The 24,041-nt window shown below is 45.8% G+C and overlaps 1 protein-coding gene across 2 annotated transcripts in view; it reads right to left on the bottom strand.

Annotated features, from left to right (window-relative positions):
* The window catches only part of LOC139232499 (zeta-sarcoglycan), an 817,822-nt gene that overhangs the window by 276,232 nt on the left and 517,549 nt on the right, over nt 1–24,041 (bottom strand). For both annotated transcript variants that reach the window (XM_070862812.1, XM_070862822.1), the window contains exon 3: nt 961–1,048. In XM_070862812.1, the coding sequence (XP_070718913.1) occupies nt 961–1,048 (88 nt within the window). The remainder of the gene's footprint in view (nt 1–960; nt 1,049–24,041) is intronic.

Raw genomic sequence — 24,041 nt, 5'->3', positions numbered from 1 at the left:
CACAGAAAGAATTTGTTCTTTCCTCCCCGCTCTGCTTTCCCTGCCCCTGCACTTATTTAAAATCTGTTACATCTCTAACTTTTTCCAGTTCTGATGAAAGGTCATCGACCAGAAATGTTAACTCTGTTTCTCTCTCCACAGATGCTGCCTGACCTGCTGAGTATTTCCAGCATTTTCTGTTTTTATCTCAAAATCGAATAGTGCACACAAATTAAAATTCAGAGAAAAAGTTCTCAAGCAATTCTATCTTTTTCTGTGCAAACCACATAATTCCTTCACAGCTCCTCATTCCACAATTCAGCAGTATCCTGATGTTAGTTTCAGCCTGTTTGACATATTGTTGTGTATTTACACCAGAATTGAAGTGAACAAAGAAGAAAGAATTCACTTTACTCACTTAAATATAAGCCATTCGAAGATTGAAGAGACAGGCCCTTTAAAGAATGAATTCACTCACTAAGAATCAGCAGCAACATGCACAATATGAAATCTTGATCTTCTGTCAAACATCTACTTAAGTGCCAGATGTTCGAGTTAATTTCATTGTACTGAGAGGATGTTCAAGAGAAAATGGGCATCATATTATAAATCTAGTGGATGAACATGCTGTGAGAATTATTAAGCTGGTGGTTCTGAAAATGCAGTCTGATAAACAGACATCTTTCAATTACATAATATCATGAATTATTTGAAATGAATTCTAGTAGTATGCATCTAGAAAAGGAGAGGATCAAAAGCTGAAATAACTTAAATTGAAAGGAGATAAACTATTTTGGTGTTTTAAAAAATTCTAGATCAGTATCACTGTGGACATGCTTTACTATAAATGTGATGAGACTTGAGACTGTAATACGTACTAGCATTAATCTGCAACCACTGGTACAAGAAGTATGTCATTTGATTAGCTGACAGATAAAGTGATTCCAGCCGAAATGTACAATCACAGAGTAGCAAACTCACCAACTGTCAGCTGCCCGGTAATCTGTCCAAGGTTATTGCGAGCATTCACGGTTACATTTCTGTCAGACTGCAACATCAGTGGGCTGTCCTGAGAAATAATGACAAGAGAGGAAAAATGGGGTGGGGAAGGATAAAAATGATACTGAGGTGAGTTTGAAGAATGCAACACAAAATTACCAGAAAGGGTTGACAGTCTACTCCTTGTAACTCAAAGACATTTAATTCAAACCATCTGGTAACTTAATTTGCAAAACACTAAATTCCCACTTTGTTGTGTTATTGCAATGATATTTATCAATTTAAATTATTGGATAATTCAACATTTTTAGAATTAAAAAATAACTGAATTATCAAGAGTGGACTGTATTCATAATAAGAACATAAGAAATAGGAGCAGGAGTAGGCCATTTGGCCCCTCGAGCCTACTCCACCATTTAATAAGATCATGGCTGATCTGATCATGGGCTCGGCTCCACTTCCCTGCACGCTTCCCATAACCCTTTACTCCCTGATCGCTCAAAAATTTGAGTATATCCGCCTCAAAATATATTCAATGATCCAGACTCCACAGCTCTCTGGGGCAGAGAATTCCATAGATTCACAACCCTCTGAGAGAAGAAATTTCTCCTCATCTCAGTTTTAAATGGGTGGCCCCTTATTCTAAGACTATGTCCCCTAGTTTTATTTTCCCCTATGAGTGGAAATATCCTCCCTGCATCCACCTTGTCGAACCCCCCTCATTATCATATGTTTCAGAAAGATCACCTCTCGTTCTTCTGAATGAGTATAGGCCCAACCTACTCAACCAATTTTCATAAGTCAACCCCCCCATCTCCAGAATCAACCTAGTGAACCTTCTCTGAACAGCCTCCAATGCAAGTATATCCTTCCTTCCTGGAGCGGCAGGCCTGGTACATTGTAGCCCCCTGATCTGCGAGAGAACACTTTCGCAGGTCGGGCTATAAAAGAGCTGGAGCATACCACTTCAACCTCCAGCGCGAGCTGCTCCAAGTGTGCGACGATTTTGAGATGGGCAACGGATGACGTCATCAAAACCCTGGTCGCTGTTTTGGAGCATGGGCAGGAATTTCGGCAGGGCTCAAGTACAGAGGAATGAGAAGGTGGGCGGATGAGTGGCGAGTATTTGTGATGAGATGCGGTGAATGTTTATGGCGGAGGAACGGTGAGAGATCATGGCGGAGTTGCGACAGATGAGGGTACGGGGCCCAGAAGAGGCGGGGGCCCAGGGGCAGCAGGGGCCAGCCCACACTGCGATATGTGTACGCGCTAGGTCCGTGCAGCAGAGCAGGTCTCCAGTCGTCGTGGTTAATCCTTGCCACTGGACCAAGACCTAACTCTCTCGAGCCCGTGTGGTGGTTGGTGTGCAACGCTCACCACACATTAAAAAAATTCACACACAGGCATCTTCCACCCCCTCAATTGGAGTTCAGGACTGGAACATCGGGTCCTTCATCGAAACACCCGTGAACTCGTGAAAGCAAGTCATCCTCATCCGAGAGACCGCCTATGATGCTGATCCTTCCTTAAATACGGAGACCAAAACTGAATGCAATACTCCAGGTGTGGCCTCACCAATACCCTGTATAGTTGTAGCAGGACTTTTCTGCTTTTATACTCTAATCCCCTTGCAATAAAGGCCAACGATCCATTTGCCTTCTTGATTACTTGCTGTACCTGCAGATTAACTTTTTGTGTTTCATGCACAAGGACCCCCAGGTCTCTCTGTACTGCAGCACTTTGCAATTTTTCTCCATTTAAAATATAATTTGCTTTTCTATTATTTCTGCCAAAGTGGATAACCTCACATTTTCCCACATTATACTCCATCTGCCAAATTTTTGCCCACTCACTTAGCCTGTCTATATTCCTTTGCAGATTTTTTGTGTCATCCTCACAATTTGCTTTCCCACCCATCTTTGTATCATCAGCAAACTTGGCTCCATTACACTCAGTCCCTTCATCCAAGTCATTAATATAGATTGTAAATAGTTGAGGAAGCAGCACCAAACCCTGCGGTACCCCACTAGTCACTGTTTGCCAACTGGAAAAAACCCGCTTATCACGACTCTCTGTTTTCTGTTATTTAGCCAATCCTCTATCCATAGTAATATATTACCCCCAATCCCGTGAGCTTTTATCTTGTGCAGTAACCTCTTATGTGGCACCTTGTCAAATGCCTTCTGGAAATCCAAATACACCACATCCACTGGTTTCCCCTTATCCACGCTGCTCATTACATCCTCAAAGAACTCCAGCAAATTTGTCAAACATGATTTCCCTTTCATAAAACCATGCTGACTCTGCTTGATTGAATTATGCTTTTCCAAATCTTATGTAGAAAACTTATTTTATAACCAATCTTTCAAAAAATCTATTTTAAAGTGCTTTGTCAATGATTTTACATTCTTGTTCATTCATTCCCCTCGTGGACATTAATTTTGTTGCGTGGCTAATAATTAGTAACTAGGTTAAGAATGAGTTGTTTCTTGAGCTACATTTAAGCTACATTGAGCTTCATTGTAGCTCTAAATGTTCCTTGGCATTTTGGAACACCGATAGGCAGCAAATAGAGGAAAACCAAGCTGGAAGGATCAAAAGGGATATTGTTTGATTTTCCATCCATTGATTTAAAGAGCACTCAGGTGAGCAAAGTCATGTAAGTGGAGTCATAGAATCATAGAATTCTGACAGCACAGAAGGAGGCCATTTAGCCTGTTGAGCCTGTGTCGGCTCTCTGCAAGAGCACTTAAACTAGTTCCATTCCCCTGCACTTTTCCAGTAGCTCTGCAAATGTTTTTCCTTCAGGTACTTATTAATTCCCTTTTGAAAGCCACGATTGAATCTGCCTCCACCACCCTCTCAGGCAGCGCATTCCAGACCCTAATCACTCGCTACTTAATTTTTTCTCCCTCATGTTGCCTTTGGTTCTTCTGCCAATCACCTTAAATCTATGTCCTCTGGTTCTCGATCTTCCGCCAATGGGAACAGTTTCTCTCTATCTACTCTGTCTAGACCCCCCCATGATTCTGAACACCTCTTTCAAATCTCCTTTCAATCTTCTCTGCTCTAAGGAAAACAACCCCAGCTTCTCCACATAACTGAAGTCCCTCATCTCTGAAACCATTCTTGTAAATCTTTTCTGCTCCTTATATAAGACCTTCACATCCTTCCTAAAGTGCAGTGCCCAGAATTGGACTGTTTTATAATGGTTCATCATAACTTCCTTGTTTTTGAACTCTATACCTCTATTTATGAAGCCCAGGATCCCGTATGCGTTTTTAACCGCTTCCTTTGAGTTCTGAAATTCTTCTGCCATAGCTTCAGTGGAAGACCGGCGAAACCCCAGAGAAATTATGCAAACAAACATTATCAGCCATTTGTGCTGTTTCTGAGGGTGTTCTGCTGGACTCCCACCAAAGTTTTGGCAGGCAACCAGGAGAATCCCTGTGGAATTTCAGAGCCATGGAGCTTACGAATGAGCCTGCATCCATTTTGTTGCTGTGTGTACAAGAAATCAGATTATTTGTTGAGGTGTGACAAGAACAAACAAGCACTGGAGAAAGTGAGAAAAAACCCAAGCATAGACAATAATGTAATCTTAAAATGTGAGGGAGGATAACAGAGCAAATGTCAGCAACCGAAAGCCAGTTACAGAGGGCTAAAATTTGGCCCTCCGGTTAAAACGGCGCACTTGCCTGAGGTGCGCCGACTTTATACTCCAAAAACAGGGCCGAAAATTTTCCTCAGTATTCTACCAGCTCCGTGGATCGTCGTAGGCCTTGGCATGTCATGGCAAAAGCAGTGGCGGGGGGGGGGCGGAGCTACAGCCCTGCACCGAAAACAGTGCCAGCAGCTGCGCGCATGCGCAGTGGAGTCTGCTCGCATGTGCAGTAGCTCCTCGCCCTCCCAGTGCATCCTGCAGGCTGTGAGCCTGACCCGATGCTCGCCACGCCTATCCCTGGCTGAAGGGACGACCCAATACTCTTCAACAGCACTGCACTGGTAAACTATGCTACACAACAGAGTGCTATGGTTGAAGTAAGTTAGGGGTGCTAGCAGGAGTGGCATGTCTGTCAGACAGGTTCCCATGGAGTTCATGGAATCCTGATGTTTAGAAGCACCAGCAGCCATAGTGAATCGCTTAGCAGAGTGTGCACGGTTGCATACACGAGCCATTGGGACTCGCGTAAAAGGAACTTTTTTTTATAGCCGGGTGGGAGGGGTAGCATTTTGTCTTTGAAGAAAAGTCCAGTTCTGATGCAGTTAAACATATTTCTGTAATATTAAATTCTGAATTTTTGTAACAATAAGCTAGCAGCAGAGAGCGAGGCTAGTGGTGATTTGAAACGTTAATATGCTATCCAGAGATGGAGGTCATAACTAGTCCAAAGACATGCTGGCATCGATGCTGCTTAATTTCAGTGAGAAACTCTCAGGTCAATCCATCGTTTAACTAGATTTTGGTGTCAATATGTTGAATTGGACAGAGCATTTTAGACTAGAAACATAGAAACATAGAAAATAGGTGCAGGAGTAGGCCATTCAGCCCTTCGAGCCTGCATCATCATTCAATAAGATCATGGCTGATCTTCACCTCAGTACCCCTTTCCTGCTTTCTCTCCATACCCCTTGATCCCGTTAGCCGTAAGGGCCATATCTAACTCCCTCTTGAATATATCTAACGAACTGGCATCAACAACTCTCTGCGGTAGAGAATTCCACAGGTTAACAACTCTCTGAGTGAATAAGTTTCTCCTCACCTCAGTCCTAAATGGCTTACCACTTATCCTTAGACTGTGTCCCCTGGTTCTGGACTTCCCCAACATCGGGAACATTCTTCCTGCATCTAACCTGTCCAGTCCCATCAGAATTTTATATGTTTCTATGAGATCCCCTCTCATCCTTCTAAACTTCAGTGAATACAGGCCCAGTCGATCCAGTCTCTCCTCATATGCCAGTCCAGCCATCCCAGGAATCAGTCTGGTGGACCTTCGCTGCACTCCCTCAATAGCAAGAAAGTGCTTCCTCAGATTAGGAGACAAAAACAAGAGATCCCACACAAGAGATTAATGTGCAAAGTTAAAGCACATGGGATTGCGGGTAGGGTGCTGACATGGATTGAGAACTGGTTGTCAGACGGGAAGCAAAGAGTAGGAGTAAATGGGTACTTTTCAGAATGGCAGGCAGTGATTAGTGGGGTACCGCAAGGTTCTGTGCTGGGGCCCCAGCTGTTTACATTGTATATTAATGATTTAGACGAGGGGATTAAATGTAGTATCTCCAAATTTGCGGATGACACTAAGTTGGGTGGCAGTGTGAGCTGCGAGGAGGATGCTATGAGGCTGCAGAGTGACTTGGATAGGTTAGGTGAATGGGCAAATGCATGGCAGATGAACTATAATGTGGATAAATGTGAGGTTATCCACTTTGGTGGTAAAAACAGAAACATAGAAACATAGAAACATAGAAAATAGGTGCAGGAGTAGGCCATTCGGCCCTTCTAGCCTGCACCGCCATTCAATGAGTTCATGGCTGAACATTCAACTTCAGTACCCCATTCCTGCTTTCTTGCCATACCCCTTGATCCCCCTAGTAGTAAGGACCTCATCTAACTCCTTTTTGAATATATTTAGTGAATTGGCCTCAACAACTTTCTGTGGTAGAGAATTCCACAGGTTCACCACTCTCTGGGTGAAGAAGTTCCTCTGCATCTCGGTCCTAAATGGCTTACCCCTTATCCTTAGACTGTGACCTCTGGTTCTGGACTTCCCCAACATTGGGAACATTCTTCCTGCATCTAACCTGTCTAACCCCGTCAGAATTTTAAATGTTTCTATGAGGTCCCCTCTCATTCTTCTGAACTCCAGTGAATACAAGCCCAGTTGATCCAGTCTTTCTTGATAGGTCAGTCCCGCCATCCCGGGAATCAGTCTGGTGAACCTTCGCTGCACTCCCTCAATAGCAAGAATGTCCTTCCTCAGGTTAGGAGACCAAAACTGTACGCAATACTCCAGGTGTGGCCTCACCAATGCCCTGTACAACTGTAGCAACACCTCCCTGCCCCTGTACTCAAATCCCCTTGCTATGAAGGCCAACATGCCATTTGCTTTCTTAACCGCCTGCTGCACCTGCATGCCAACCTTCAATGACTGATGTACCATGACACCCAGGTCTCTTTGCACCTCCCCTTTTCCTAATCTGTCACCATTCAGATAATATCTGTCTCTCTGTTTTTACCACCAAAGTGGATAACCTCACATTTATCCACATTATACTTCATCTGCCATGCATTTGCCCATTCACCTAACCTATCCAAGTCGCTCTGCAGCCTCACAGAGAGACAGACTATTATCTGAATGGTGACAGATTAGGAAAAGGGGAGGTGCAACGAGACCTGTGTGTCATGGTACATCAGTCATTGAAGGTTGGCATGCAGGTACAGCAGGCGGTTAAGAAAGCAAATGGCATGTTGGCCTTCATAGCGAGGGGATGTGAATACAAGGGCAGGGAGGTGTTGCTACAGTTGTACAGGGCCTTGGTGAAGCCACACCTGGAGTATTGTGTACAGTTTTGGCCTCCTAACTTGAGGAAGGACATTCTTGCTATTGAGGGAGTGCAGTGAAGATTCACCAGACTGATTCCCGGGATGGTGGGACTGACCTATCAAGAAAGACTGGATCAACTGGGCTTGTATTCACTGGAGTTCAGAAGAATGAGAGAGGACCTCATAGAAATGTTTAAAATTCTGATGGGTTTAGACAGGTTAGATGCAGGAAGAATGTTCCCAATGTTGGGGAAGTCCAGAACCAGGGGTCACAGTCTAAGGATAAGGGGTAAGCCATTTAGGACCGAGATGTGGAGAAACTTCTTCACCCAGAGAGTGGTGAACCTGTGGAATTCTCCACCACAGAAAGTAGTTGAGGCCAATTCACTAAATATATTCAAAAGGGAGTTAGATGAAGTCCTTACTACTCGGGGGATCAAGGGATATGGCGAGAAAGCAGGAAGGGGGTACTGAAGTTGCATGTTCAGCCATGAACTCATTGAATGGCGGTGCAGGCTAGAAGGGCTGAATGGCCTACTCCTGCATCTATTTTCTATGTTTCTATGTTTCTAAAACTGAACACAATATTCCAGGTGAAGCCTCACCAAGGCCCTGTACAGCTGCAGTAAGACCTCCCTGCTCTTATACTCAAAACCCCTAGCTATGAAGGCCAACATACCATTTGTATTGTTCACCGCCTGTTGTACCTGCATGCCAACTTTCAATGACTGATATACCATGACACCCAGGTCTCGTTACACCTCCCCTTTTCCTAATCTGCCGCCATTCAGATAATATTCTGCCTTCGTGTTTTTGCCCCCAAAGTGGATAACCTCACATTTATCCTTATTATACTTCATCTGCCATGCATTTGCCCACTCACCTAACCTGTCCAAGTCAACTTGCAGCCTCTTAGCGTCCTCCTCACAGCTCACACCGCCACCAAGTTTAGTGTCATCTGCAAACTTGGAGATATTACACTCAATTCCTTCATCTAAATCATTAATGTATATTTGTAAAGAGATGGGGTCCCAGCACTGAGCCCTGCGGCATGCCACTAGTCACTGCCTGCCATTCTAAAAAGGACCCGTTTATCCCGACTCTCTGCTTCCTGTCTGCCAATCAGTTCTCTATCCAAGTCAATACATTACCCCCAATACCATGTGCTTTAATTTTGTACACCAATCTCTTGTGTGGGATCTTGTCAAAAGCCTTTTGAAAGTCCAAATACACCACATCCACTGGTTCTCTCTTGTCCACTCTACTAGTTACCTCCTCAAAAAATTCCAGAAGATTTGTCAAGCATGATTTCCCCTTCATAAATCCATGATGACTTGGACCGATCCTGTCACTGCTTTCCAAATGCGCTGTTATTTCATCTTTAATAATTGATCCAACATTTTCCCCACTACTGATGTCAGGCAAACCGGTCGATAATTACCCATTTTCTCTCTCCCTCCTTTTGTAAAAAATGGTGTTACATTAGCTGCCCTCCAGTCCATAGGAACTAATCCAGAGTCGATGGACTGTTGGAAAATGGTCACCAATGCATCCACTATTTCTAGGGCCACTTCCTTAAGTACTCTGGGATGCAGACTATCAGGCCCTGGGGATTTATCGGCCTTCAATCCCATCAATTTCCCTAACACAATTTCCCGCCTAATAAGGATATCCTTCAGTTCCTGCTTCTCACTGGACTCTCGGTCCCCCAGTATTTCCGGAAGGTTATTTGTGTCTTCCTTCATGAAGACAAAACCAAAGTATTTGTTCAACTGGTATGCCATTTCTTTGTACCCCATTATAAATTCACCTGAATCTGACTGCAAGGGACCTACAGTTGTCTTCACTAATCTTTTTTTCTTCACATATCTATAGAAGCTTTTGCAGTCAGTTTTTATGTTCCCGGCAAGCTTCCTCTCATATTCTATTTTCCTCCTCCTAATTGAACCCTTTGTCCTCCTCTGCTGAATTCTAAATTTCTCCCAGTCTTCAGGTTTGCTGTTTTTTCTGGCCAATTTATATGCCTCTTCCTTGGATTTAACACTATCCTTAATTTCCTTTGTTAGCCACGGTTGAGCCACCTTCCCCGTTTTATTTTTACTCCAGACAGAGATGTACAATTGTTGAAGTTCATCCATGTGATCTTTAAATGTTTATCTTTGCCTAGCCACTGTCAACCGGCTACCTATCATTTGCAGTCTATTCTAGCCAATTCACGTCTCATACCATCGAAGTTACTTTTTTTAAGTTCAGGATCCTAGTCTCTGAATTAACTGTGTCACTCTCCATCTTAATAAAGAATTCTACCATTTTATGGTCACTCTTCCTCAATGGGCCTCGCACAACAAGATTGCTGATTAGTCCGTTCTCATTACACATCACCCAGTCTAGGATAGCTAGCCCTCTAGTTGGTTCTTCGACATATTGGTCCAGAAAACCATCCCTAATACACTCCAGAAAATCTTCCTCCATCGTATTGCTACCAGTTTGGTTAGTCCAATCTATATGTAGATTAAAGTTGCCCATGATAACTGCTGTACCTTTATTGCATGCATCCCTAATTTCTTGTTTGACGCTGTCCCCAACCTCACTACTACTGTTTGGTGGTCTGTACACAACTCCCGCTTGCATTTTCTGCCCTTTGGTATTCCGCAGCTCCACCCATACAGATTCGACATCATCCAAGCTTATAAAAGATCATTTTCATTTAATGTTGGTAGGATAGCCAATCTGTGTGAACTAATGTATGTTGTTTGGCCCAGCCTTGAGCCCTTGATGACTTAAGTTTTATTTTTTTATTTATTATTGATGGTTTTTATGCTCCTTTAATGTTGTTGTGAAGGTGTTTAGTGCTTTGCAAGGTCCTCTCACTTCCCTTCCCCCCTCTCATCTCTGGCTACCTGCGCTGATTTCTTAACTCTCCACAAGACTTTTCTGTGCGGCCACAAGTGGCCACATACGCTGGCCTAAATTAGTTTGGAGCAACTATCTGAGCCGTCCAACTGGCTTAAATGGCAAAAACAGGTATCGTTGGCTGTTAACGCCCTCTTTTGAAGAAAAAAGTAAATTAAAAAAATCCTAACTAACTCACTTACACTGGCGCAAATTAAATGTGCAGAATGGGGATTTTTAAGATACTCCAAAAAAATCAAGTTGCTCCAAAAAAGAACGGAGCAACTCCTGGGAAAATTTAGGCCCAAAGAAAGTAAATCTTTTTTTTTTCATGTCAAGGCTTTGCTTCTCCTCCAATGTCTCCCCTCCCTCCTCTCTAACAGGCATTAACTCGCTCATTGAGGCAGTCTTCCAAAAATATCAGTCATCCTCTTGCTCAAGTGATCAATCATTCATGTGTGAGCCTCGATAGTGCATCTAAGCAGGTATCCAAATATCAAAGAGATCACATCCAAAGCTAGTTCTCTTCTCACCTGACGTCAACCCACACAAACTGTTTCCAAATGTCACCATACAGTGAAATAAAAAGATTTATTTAAACTACAGATGTTGAAAATCTGAAATTAAATAATTGATGAAAATACACAGCAAGTCAGTTAATATCTGTAACAAGAAAACACAGGTTATTGTTGTTTTGGGTTATAACACTGCATCAGAGCTGAAAGGTAAACACGCATTTTAGTAAGATTGTAAAGAAATGGAGCGAAAAAGGTATAGGGAAAAAATCATCAGATACAACAATCACAGAGAGGGAGTAAATGGGTTGAATGACCTGAAAACTGCTTAATAGAAGATCGGAGATCAAAGCCAAGCTCTTCCAAGTCTACACGGCTAAAATTTTACAGGAAACCATTATTTTCAAGGAATAAGATACACAAAGCAAATGTGAGAAAGAAAATAAACTTGACTTGCAGTATAATGGCGTTACTAAAAAAAAGTTCTTCGCTAATGTTTCCTTTTTGACAGCAACATCGTATCTGAGATACTGCAACACTGCACCATCTTAGAAGGGATCGCAATTCATACTTCTAAAGTGATAAAGTAAATGAGGGAATTGCTGTAACTGCTTATAAATTTCAGGCTCCAAGTCATTGGCCGGAATTTTTTGTACCTGATTGGGTCGGGTCCGGGCAATCACCATGGCGGTTCATGACCCCGTTCTTCATTACATCCCGTTCCTGAAATCAACTTTCACTTAATGACACCTATTAAGGCAGCCCTGCTCGTTAATTGGTCCTATTAAATCATGCAGGTCTGATAATGTCATCGATGATGTGTTTTCAGCCGAGATATTTAAAGGAGCCATGGCCACATTGCATTTGAAGGTTCATCTAGGATAGTGCAGGCACTGCACTGCTCCATTGGAGTGCTGCAAAGAGTAGCAAACAGTACTGCACAGAGTTAGAGGACTGTGCCCAGGTTCTAAGATGACTCCCTCCATATACTTTGGAGGGAGTGAGAGCAGGCAAGGATGTCCTCTTCCCTACTGATGGGCGGAAGAGACTTCCCCAGCAGACCAAGGGATTCTGGCTCCAAATAGAAGAGGAGGTCAACAGCAGGGATGCTGTCAGGAAGACCTGGCTGCAGTGCCACAAACATTTCATTAGATCAGGTAAGGCAAAGCCACACTCAACATCATCCTGCTGTGCCTCTCATCACAGCTCCATCACTCTGCCTTTCCAACCCTACTCCTGCACAACATACTCACACCAACATACCTTGCAGGTCCACCCATCCCTCTCTCTCTCTCTATCTAAATTATCACATGACCATCTAACTATCTCTCACACTCACCCTCATGCAATCATACCAACTAACAACACACAAGGAGGCTACTTGACATTGCCACCCCACGCCATCATAATCACCATCTAAAGATGTAACCCATCCATTCCTTACACTCATGTTCTCATGCAATCTCAGCATGATGTCAAGCAAGCCCTGACTGCTGCCATCGTCGCTGGGTCCATCACGGTCCACTGGGGATCACCTGGGGCCGCAGCAGACCACCAATCTGTGCTCCATCAGATTGGTGCCAAGGCTGAGGTGCAGCCCCGGGGGAGTGACACTGGGTTAGTGGAGCAGGAACCTGCTGTCCTCTCTCAGGACGACAGCATTCCTGATCCCACCACTGCCACTCCCTCATTGCAACTATCCACGGCTGTCACCCAGCCAGCCCAGACTGCCGCTGCCAAGCCTGAGGTGCTACAGTCTACAGCCAGGCCTTCCAGGCCCAGAGCTTGTCGAGGGCGTCCTAGAGGGCCATCTGTAGTCTCTGGCCCAGAAACACAGCAGCCTTCCACCAGCCATGCTGCAGCCACAGGGGAGACACTGCGGCATAGCAGCAGAGTAGCTTTATGTAAAAGGGGATATAAGGAGATGCACAAAGGTGAATGATATATGTTGTGGTGATGTTGCACTTTTGACACATAAATGTTGATTCTCATCTTTACTGTTTGGTCTTGTATCTCATTTCAGTGTTGGGCATATGGTATTGAGGAAGGGCTCATTGATGTGTTTATGGGGAGGCACAAAGGAAGCGGTAAGTGGTGAGGACCTTATTGGAACTGGGATCTTATGAGAAGGTCTCGGACCTCCCTTGCAGGATTGGGACGGTATCGGCAAATCCTGCCTGCCGGCTGTGCTCCTCCTGCAGCTCCTCCTTCTCCTCCTCGTCCTCCTCCTCCTCCTGGTCCTGCTCCTCCTCCTGGTCCTGCTGCTCCTCCTCCTCCTGGCCCTGCTGCTCCTCCTCCTTCTGAGATGCAAAGCCTATGTCTTCGGGCAAAGGCTGTGCCTTCATGATTGCCAGGTTGTGAAAAATGAGCAGACGACGACGGAGAGGGACATGCAGTCAGGCGAGTACTGCAGGATTCCTCCTGAGCAGTCAAGGCAGTGGAACCATTGCTTCAGCACTCCAATGGTCTATTCAATGGTGCTCCTGGTGGCGGAATGACTGTCATTGTAAGAATGCTGGGCAGGAGTGGTAGGGTTGTAGAGGGGAGTCATGAGCTCGGTGCATAGCGAAAAACCTTTGTCTTCGAGGAGCCAGCCAGGAGCTTCATTAGGTGGCTGGAACAGAGCTGGTGCAATGGTCTGGTGCAGGATGAAGGCATCATGACTGCATTAACAGCCATTATTATGCACGTGTAGTCACACACCAACTGGACATTGAGTGAGTGGTACCTTTTCGGATTCGAAAGATCTCAGGGTTGTGGTGCGGAGCCCTCTAGGCGACGTATGTGCAGTCTATGGCACTCTGCACCATGGGGAAGTGTGCCATCGTCACAAAGCCAGTTGACCACTGCAGCTGCTTTTGTCTGGTCAGAGGGAAATGAGATGTAGTCTATCCTCCTTCTGTACAGAGCATCTGTGACATCACGAATGGAGCAATGGGTGGAATACTGGGAGATGTTGGCAATGTCTGTTGTGGCTCCCTGGAAAGATCCATTGGCATAGAAATTGAGGGCGATGGTGATGTTCACTGCCACTGAGAGCCGTTCTCACCCTTGTTTGAGGCTCAAGGTCTGTGTTATGTATATAAACCTGTAAATACCATGTCTAACCACCAGAGGGCTTATCCCCTGGAGTACCAAGGGATCCCACAATCCCTTGGGAGCACCTGTATATAAGGAGGCCTCACAGGCTGGAGAGGCACTCTGCGATCTGTAATAAAGGACTACGGACACACCTTACTTTGAGCTTGCAGTATCTAGTCTGACTCTTTATTCAGGACATTACAGTCTGGCTGCAGCAAATGGCACAGCTCCGTCACCACGTCTTTCCTAAATCCCAGCCTTTGGACACACTGCTCCTCAGTGAAGTGATAGTAGGAAAACTGTTGGCGAAACACCCTGGGTGCGTATGGCCTTCTGTTGGCACATCTGTGTACTGCCCACATCCTCACGGACCTCATGATGTTGGTCCTGCTGCTGCTGTGCCTCTGCCTGCTGCTCTTGATCCCTATGCCTCTCCCTGCAGCTTTCCATATGCCTGTGTTTGTCCCTCTCCCTCTCTCTCTGCCTCTCCTTGTTCCTCTCCCTGATCCTCAGAGCATGAGCCTCTCCATGGTCCTTTCCATGGGCCCCTCCCAGTGCAGGTCCCTCTCCCAGTGGGAGCCTTTCTCGTTCCCTCTCCCGATGCCTCTGCCTGGCTAAATCACGGTGCCGTATATTTCTCCGAACCATCCTCCGATTGTGAAGTTGGAGTAGGCGGTCCACTGCCTACACTGAGCCCATGATTGGTAAAGAATGTTGTGCTCTGCAAATGGATCTGACTAAAGCAGGGGGAGCGATGGAAGCCAAATGAAACTGAGGTCCAGCAATCAATGATGGCCGTGGCATGACCAAATAATAACATAATTGCAAAGTGGGGAAAATTTGGACAACAAAAAATAACTCGAACAGCGCGCCTTTAAATCTTGCTGGGGTTGCTGCCTGATGACGGCAAGCCGACCAGCAAATGCTGTCGTTGGCATCGGCAATCATTAGCTGGAGGAGCGCAGGACAATTTAAGTGTCCGGGGCAGTCACGAGGCGATGTGCACAGTGATGACCTCACCATCACCGTGCACAGATGAGCGTCACGGGCGACACCAGAGTGGGGTGCAGAGCCATAGCGCCATCAGCGAAGAGGGGTACAATTCCATGTGTGCTGATGTGGACGCCAAGCCTGCACCTTAACCCATTAGCACTCTGTTAGCACTGGCCGGCGGCGCTAACTGGCCCTGCACAAAGGGGTAATTCCAACCCTTTTATCTCTCTTCTCTCCCTTTTCCTGAGGCTTCAACAATAAATACAGTCAGGAATTAGTTTATTGAAGACAGATTCTTGCATGTTATTTTTTATTGTGCTCTCCTCTTTCACTTCCCTTTTCCTCTAACCTTGCTCCTTTACCTTTTTGTCTTATTTCTTTTCACTTTCCTTTCTTGCTAGTTTCAGCTTGGCTCAGCGGCAGTGCTCTCTCTTCTGAGTCAAAAGGGCTGGGATCAAGCGAACTCCAGGCTTCACATTTCCATGGAGTACTGAGGCAGTGCTGGATCGTTGGAGGTGCCATCTTTTGAATAAGATGTTTAAACCTTTAAAAGAGCTGGCACAGTCTCGATGATGCTGTACTATTCCATGATTCTATGATTCTATAAACCGAGATCAAGTCATAATTTGCAGGGCTATGTAGAAAGGGTGGGGGAGTGGGACTAGCTGAAGTGCTCTTGTAAAGAGCCGGCACAGATACGACAGGCAGAATGGCCTCCCTCTGTGCTGAAACTATTCTATGGTTCTAAGTCCACAAGTTCAGGCAGATGTAATAGGTCCTGTGGCACTGCTTGACGAAGATCAGTGAGTTCTTCAGGTGCTCTGGCGTACATTTATCTAAAACAGATTAACTGGTCATTTATCTCATTTACTGTTTTGCCACTGTCCCTATCCCAGTTTTTCTTCTTCCATTTACAGTGCAGCTGCCCTCTATTTGGTGCCTTTCCCTAATAAGACTTTCAATATCAGAAGCTCACCCTGCAGTGAAATATAGGCATAAACCTGCATTCTTACTTCTATTACAGTAAAAGGCTGTCTAATTTAAAGAGCTTGGAACTGTTCCACAGTGATAATTAGAATGTCAACTGTCCATTAGATTGTTAAACATATCGAAAATAAATATTGGTTTCCATTAATAATTATAACATGTTGTTGCATGTATTTTAGTTGACAAATGCTGAGTCTGTGAGAGGGCAAAAAGGCATGGCATTTGGATCTATACTTGCATCACCATTGTTTTCAAAGGAATGAACTTACATTTATGTAACACCTTGTCACATACTTCAGAAATAACCCAAAGTGCTTCATGTGCAATTAATTACTCCAAAGTGCAGTCACTGCAATGTAGATGATCAGGGAAAATGAGTAGGTAATCATAGCCAAATGATCTGCCTGCTGTCAAAATACTTCTTTGTATTTTTACATGGAGTACTTTCATTTTACTCAAGTAATAGATCAAACTAACTGTAAGAAATAATCAGGTTATTGTTGTAGAGCTCTCTAGTCGACTACTCCACCTAGTGGACTACTGATGTAATCACAATAAAGCCATGTGCTCAGCACAGTTCTTATTCAGCAGCCATGTTAGTGCAAGTGCATGTATTTAATGTGTCAAGATATCACAGATTGACAATGAGAATGTGATTTTTGGATTCCCTAGCTGAAAGTTTAGTTGCAGGATAATCCTGCCAACCGACGGAGGGACTGTTTTGTTTTGTTTTGTAGAAAAGCTTAAAATTCCATGGTAAATTTCGAGCACATGTAGCTGAACTGTTGATTTTGCCAGAGTCCAGATGGCTGTGCCTATGGGAATAGTAGGGTGCTTGTGTGAGTTCCTTGTGATCGAGAGACTTTTGGAGTGTATATGGAGCGGCTCGAAATGTTTTTCACCGCAAATAGTATTGTTGAAGTCCCTGATGATGTAAACTGTAACTGGGCAGTTTTAGAAATGAAACAAGCTATTTTCTTGACTGAAGCAGGCCCCGACAAATGTGCTTATTTCTGCCAAGCCGAAGGGCATGCCACTGAAGGAGATTCTAACCAGTTACAACAGTACTACAGTCCTGAGCCCCTGGAAATTGCTGAAAGTTATCGTTTTGGTACAAGCAATCAATTAAATGATGAGGGTATCAGTGAGTACATAGTAGCTTTAAAAAAACTATCTATTCACTGTCATTTTGGAAACTTTCAGGACCAAGCATTGCGTGACCGCTTTGTTTGTGGATTGAATAATGAAGCAATCAGAAGAAAGTTATTGACAACCTCGAACTTAACTTTTGATTTAGCTTGTCAGACAGCTATGCTGATGGATATGGCCAACCAATACTCCTGAGAACTTCACTCCATTTCCAGTCAGACAACCGAGGTGAATCACCCGCAAGCTAAAAGTAAAAGGCAGTTGGGCTTCAATGCCTCAGCAACTGGCTGAGATAACAACACTGAAGTTGTGCTATAAGTGCTTGGGACAATACATTGATCAAAGATGTCCATATGTGAAGGCAGAGGATTTCTTCAAGAAAAATGGGCATTTTGCAAAGGCATGTCAACAGAAGAGTAAACCGACTGGCAATGCTAGAGGTGGAAACCATCAGACACTACATAACATTGAAGAGAAGCAGCAGGATGAAAAGTTTCTAGAGATTTACGTCATCAGGAGCAAGAGGGTATCTAACAGCGATTCGCGAAGAATCGTCATCCAAGTAGACCTTGCAGGAACCAGGATACCCATGGAAATCGACACTGTGTATCCGTGAGCATAGTACCAGAATTGCTATATCGTGAAAAGTTGCATGATTTTCAACTAGAGAAATCGAAGATAGAGCTGCGAGACTTCTCAGTAGAGCTAACCCCTGTAGTAGGACAAGTCACCGTACCAGTGAAATACAAGGATCAGAGCTTGCTGCTCATAATAATTGCAGGAGACAAGCCTGCCTTGATAGGTAAAAATTGGTTGGGACCACTGAAGCTGGATTGGAATGAAATTTTTTGTGTGGAAGCGAAATTTGCATGAAAAGATGGGGTCATCAAGCAGTATCCGAAGGTGTTCCGCGAAACAGCAATCCGATCTAAGGCTTCAAGATGAGTATCAGACTGCAGAAGGATGCAAGACCAGTTTACTGCAAGCCACGTTCTGTACCATATGCACTCAAGGAGAAACTTGAGCAAGAACTCAAAAGATTAGAAACTGAGAACATTGGGCTAAAAATTAGTTATCGACCATCTTGAAGCCTTAACAACGACTGGTCGGTAAGTTTAGCACTTGGTGATAATTAGCGCCGGTGACTGCGATATTCAGTTTTAACACCCCAAGAGGGAGGAGTAGCGCTTAATCAAGCCTTACACACTTCTCTTAGGGTGATGCAGTCGGCACGCGGGGCACTAAGGTCACAGCGCAAATGAAGTTCAGTACGCCAATCAGAGAGTCATCATACATAATGGCGCCATCCGGTTCTTAAAGGGAAGGTTCAATCATGCTGCACAGCCTCATTCTCATCATTGCAGTCTTGCAATAAGTAACATGGCAGCGCAGAGGCTTTGCCAGTGTGCCCAGCATTTTCCTGACGCTGCGCTGGAGGCTCTGGTTGAAGCGGTGATGAGGCAATGGGCCATGATGATTCCTCACACTGGCAGGAGGCGACTGGCCAACATTTTTTGGCGTCTATGGAGGGAGGTGGCACAGTACGTGTCAGCCAGAAGCGCGTTGCCCAGAACTCCCATACAATGTCACAAAAATTTCAACGACCTCACTCGGGTCGTCAGGGTGAGTACCTTCTTCAGAAACCGCAACATGCCCATGCCACCATCTCAACCTCACTGTCTCACAGACTGTATAAGTCGCCATAACCCAGCACTCATACACCACCTGTGCCCACCTAATGAAAGTAACATCCACATCTGACCCCTTCCATACAGTAATACCTATTCAACTATGGTAGGCACATCTGACAAACACGTCATCATCATCATAGGCAGTCCCTCAGAATCGAGGAAGACTTGCTTCCACTCTTAGCATGAGTTCTTAGGTAGCTGTACAGTCCAATTTGAGAACCACAGTCTCTATCACAGGTGGGAGAGATAGTCGTTGAGGGAAAGGGTGGACAGGGAGCCTGGTTTGCCGCACGCTCCTTCCGCTGCCTGCACTTGATTTCTGCTTGCTCGCGGTGACGATACTCGAGGTGCTCAGCACCCTCCCGGATGCACTTCCTCCACTTAGGGCGGTCTTTGGCCAGGCACTTCCAGGTATCAGTGGGGATGTTGCACTTTATCAGGGAGGCTTTGAGGGTGTCCTTGTAATGTTTCCTCTGCCCACCTTTGGCTCATTTGCCATGGACGAGCTCCGAGTAGAGTGCTTGCTTTGGGAGTCTCGTGTCTGGCATGCGAACTATGTGGCCTGCCCAGCAGAGCTGATCAAGTGTGGTCAGTGCTTCAATGCTGGGGATGTTGGCCTGGATGAGGACACGAATGTTGGTGTGTCTGTCCTCCCAGGGGATTTATAGGATATTGCGGAGACATCGTTGGTGGTATTTCTCCAGCAACTTGAGGTGTCTACTGTACATGGTCCATGTTCCTGAGCCATACAGGAGGGCGGGAATCACTACGGTCCTGTAGACTATGAGTTTGGTGACAGATTTGAGGGCCTGGTCTTCAAACACTCTTTTCCTCAGGTGGCCGAAGGCTGCACTGGCGCACTGGAGGTGGTGTTGGATCTTGTCGTCAATGTCTACTCTTGTTGATAGGAGGCTCCCGAGATATAGGAAGTGGTCCACGTTGTCCGGGGCCGCGCCATGGATCTTGATGTCTGGGGTGCAGGCTGGTGGAGGACCTTTGTCTTACTGATGTTTAGCCTAAGGGCCATGCTTTAATACGCCTCGGTAAATACGTTGACTATATCCTGGAGTTCAGCCTCTATGTGTGCACAGACGCAGGCATCATCCGCATATTGTAGCTTGATGACAGAGGTTGGAGTGGTCTTGGATCTGGCCTGGAGATGACGAAGGTTGAACAGGTTCCCACTAGTTCTGTAGTTTAGTTCCACTCCAGCGGGGAGCTTGTCAACTGTGAGGTGGAGCATGGCAACGAGGAAGATTGAGAAGAGGGTTGGGGTGATAACGCAGCCCTGCTTGACCCCAGTCTGGACGTGGATTGGGTCTGTGATGGATCCGTTGGTCAGAATCACGGCCTGCATGTCATTGTGGAGCAGGCGGAGGATGGTGACGTACTTTTGGGGGCACCCTAAATGGAGGAGGACGCTCCATAGACTCTCGCGGTTGACAGTGTCAAAGGCCTTTGTAAGGTCGAAGAAGGCCATGTATCAGGGCTGGCGCTGTCCCTGCATTTTTCCTGCAGCTGTCGCACTGCAAAAATCATGTCCATTTGCTCCGGAGGGGACGAAATCTGCACTGCGACTCTGGGAGGAGCTCCTCGGCCATGGGGAGAAGGTGGTTGAGGAGGACTCTTGCGATGACTTTCCCAGTGGCTGATGGCAGGGAGATTCCTCTGTAGTTGCCGCAGTCGGACTTGTCCCATTTTTTAAAGATGGTCACGATCACTGCATCGCTAAGATCTCCCGGCATGCTCTCCTCCCTCCAGATGAGAGAGATGAGGTCATGTATTCGTGCCAGCAGTGCCTCTCCGCCATAGTTCAGTGCCTCAGCAGGAATTCCATCCACTCCCATAGACTTCTTGTTTTTTAGCTGTCTTATGGCCTTTTCTACCTCGTGCAGTGTTGGGGTCTCATTGAGGTGGTGGCGGGTAGCATGCTGCGGAATGGAGTCGAGAACTTTCGAGTCAAAGGCAGAGTCTCGATTGAGATCTTTGAATTGCTCCTTCCAGCGGGCCCTGACTGCCTCGGTGTCCTTGATGAGTGTTTCCCCGTTCTTGGCCAGCAGCGGGGTGGGGCCTTGGGAGTTTGGACCATATGTGGCCTTGACTGCGATGAAAAATCCTCGTACATCATGGCTGTCGGACAGTTGCTGTATCTCCTGTGCTTTCTTCATCCACCACCTGTTCTTTAGGTCCCGGGTTTTTTGTTGGACCTTAGCCTTTAGACATCTGTAATGCTGCTTTGCTGCTCCCAAGTTGGGTTGCTGTTTAAGGCTCAGAAATGCCCTGCGCTTGCAATCTATTAGCTCTTGAATCTCCTGATCATTCTCATCAAACCAGACCTGGTGTTTCCTGGTTGAGTGACAGAGCGTCTCTCTCACAGGCACTGGTTATGGAGGCCTGGAGGGCAGACCAAGCGCTATGGACATTCTGCATCTCGGGGTCATCAAGGCACGCCAGGTTAGCTGTGAGGCGCTGACTGTAAAGGGCTCTCTTAGCTGGGTCCTTAAGTGCCCCGGCATTGACTTTTTTGCGACACTGCTTCTGCTGCCCCCTTCGCTTTGGGGCTATGTTGATGTCAATGATGGATCGGATTAGGCGGTGGTCCATCCAGCTGTCGTCAGCTCCTGTCATGGCGTGGGAGATGCACACATCCTTGATATTGTTGAGCAGGTGCCAGTGCTTGTAGCGAGGGTGTTGCCACAATGCCTTGTATTTATTCCTCTGGCAGAACAAGGTGTTGATGATGACAAATTCATGCTCTAGACATTTTGTCAGGAGTAGGGTACCGCTGGAGTTGTCTTTCCCTATCCTCCTTTCTGCCAATCACGCCTCCCCAGAGGTCTGTGTCCTTGCCGACCCTGGCGTTGAAATCGCCGAGGAGGATCAGTTTGTCGCCCGCGGGGACGCAGGTCTGGGATTTTTCGAGGTTAGAGTAAAAACCCTCTTTGGTCTCATCTGTTGTATCGAGTGTTGCGGCGTAAGCACTGATGACTGTGGCACACTGGTTCCAGGATAGGGTGAGTCAAAGCGTCATGAGGTGTTCGTTAGCCCCACAGGGGGAGTCTTTGAGGTAGTCGACCAACTCGATTTTGATGGCGAAGGCGACTCCGTGGAGGCAGCGTTCTGCCTCTGGTTTCCCTTTCTAGAAGAAAGCGTAACCTCCACCTTGTTCCTTGAGCTGGCCTTCCCCTGCCCACCGGATCTTGCTGAGGGCAGCGAGGTCGATATCAAAGCATTTAAGTTCCCGGTGCAGCGTTTGGGATTGTCCATTTGGGTCCTGACATTCCAGGTCCCGAACTTCATGTTAGCGAAGTGGAAGATGCCGGTGCGTCATTTCTTTTAACATGGGGTGGTTGTTGCACACCGGCGACCACATGGGCTAAGCTGAGCAAGGTCTTGGTCCAGTGGCAAAGGGGTCCAAGATGACTGGAGACCAGGCACTGCTGTATGGACCTAGTTGCCTATGGTTCATCAGTCATTGAAAGCTGTGGTGCTGGGTAGCACCCTTTGTTGTGTATGGAGAAAGAGTCAGGATGAATACTGTGAGATCCCTTGTGAGGCTACTGTGTGTCTTGATTCCCATAGCCGTAAGGGCCATATCTAACTCCCTCCTGAATATATCCAATGAACTGGCATCAACAACTCTCTGCGGCAGGGAATTCCAAAGGTTAACAATTCTCTGAGTGAAGAAGTTTCTTCTCATCTCAGTCCTAAATGGACTACTCCTTATCCGAAGGCTGTGTCCCCTGGTTCTGGACTTCCTAAACATCGGGAACATTCTTCCCGCATCTAACCTGCCCTTTCCCATCAGAATCTTGTATGTTTCTATGAGATCCCCTGTCATCCTTCTAAACTCCAATGTTTAAAGGCCCAATTGATCCAGTCTCTCCTCATATGTCAGTCCAGCCATCCCGGGAATCAATCTGGTGAACCTTCGCTGCACTCCCTCAATAGCAAGAACGTCCTTCCTCAGATTAGGAGACCAAAACGGAACACAATATTCCAGGTGAGGCCTCACTAAGGCCCTGTACAACTGCAGTAAGACCTCCCTGCTCCTATACTCAAATCCCCTAGCTATGAAGGCCAACATACCATTTGCCTACTTTACCGCCTGCTGTAGCTGTATGCCAGCTTTCAATGACTGATGAACCATGGCACCCAGGTCTTGTTGCACCTCCCCTTTTCCTAATCTGCCTCCATTCAGATAATATTCTGTCTTCGCGTTTTTGACACCAAAGTGGATAACCTCACATTTATCCACATTATACTGCATCTGCCATGCATTTGCCCACTCACCTAACCTGTCCAAGTCACCCTGCAGCCTCTTAGAGTCCCCCTCACAGCTCATTCCGCCACCCAGTCTAGTGTCATCTGCAAACTTGGAGATATTACATTCAATTCCTTCATCCAAATCATTAATGTATATTGTAAAGAGTTGGGGTCCCAGCACTGAGCCCTGAGGCACTCCACTAGTCACTGCCTGCCATTCTGAAAAGGACCCGTTTATCCTGACTCTCTGCTTCCTGTCTGCCAACCAGTTCTCTATCCACGTCAGTATATTACCCCCAATACCATGTGCTTTGATTTTGCACATCAATCTCTTGTGTGGGACCTTGTCAAAAGCCTTTTGAAAGTCCAAATACACCACATCCACTGGTTCTCCCTTGTCCACTCTACTAGTTACATCCTCAAAAAATTCCAGGAGATTTATCAAGCATGATTTCCCTTTCACAAATCCATGCTGACTTGGACCGATCCTGTCATTGCTTTCCAAATGCGCTGCTATTTCATCCTTAATAATTGATTCCAACATTTTCCCCACCACTGATGTCAGGCTAACCGGTCTATAATTTTTTAAAAGTGGTGTTGCATTAGCTATTCTCCAGTCAATAGAAACTGATCCCGAGTCGATAGACTGTTGGAAAATGATCACCAATACATCCACTATTTCTAGGGCCACTTCCTTAAGTACTCTGGGATGCAGACTAGCAGGCCCCGGGGATTTATCGGCCTTCAATCCCATCAATTTCCCGAACACAATTTCCCACCTAATAAGGATATCCTTCAGTTCCTCCTTCTCACTAGACCCTCAGTCCCTTAGTACTTCCGGAAGGTTATTTGTGTCTTTCTTCGTGAAGACAGAACCAAAGTATTTGTTCAATTGGTCTGCCATTTCTTTGTTCCCCATTATAAATTCACCTGAATCCGACT

Source organism: Pristiophorus japonicus, chromosome 2 (genome assembly GCF_044704955.1).
Source record: "Pristiophorus japonicus isolate sPriJap1 chromosome 2, sPriJap1.hap1, whole genome shotgun sequence".
Classification (NCBI taxonomy): Eukaryota; Metazoa; Chordata; class Chondrichthyes; family Pristiophoridae; genus Pristiophorus; species Pristiophorus japonicus.
The sequence above is the reverse complement of the archived record's forward strand: the minus strand, read 5'-3'. Positions and strand labels throughout refer to the sequence as shown.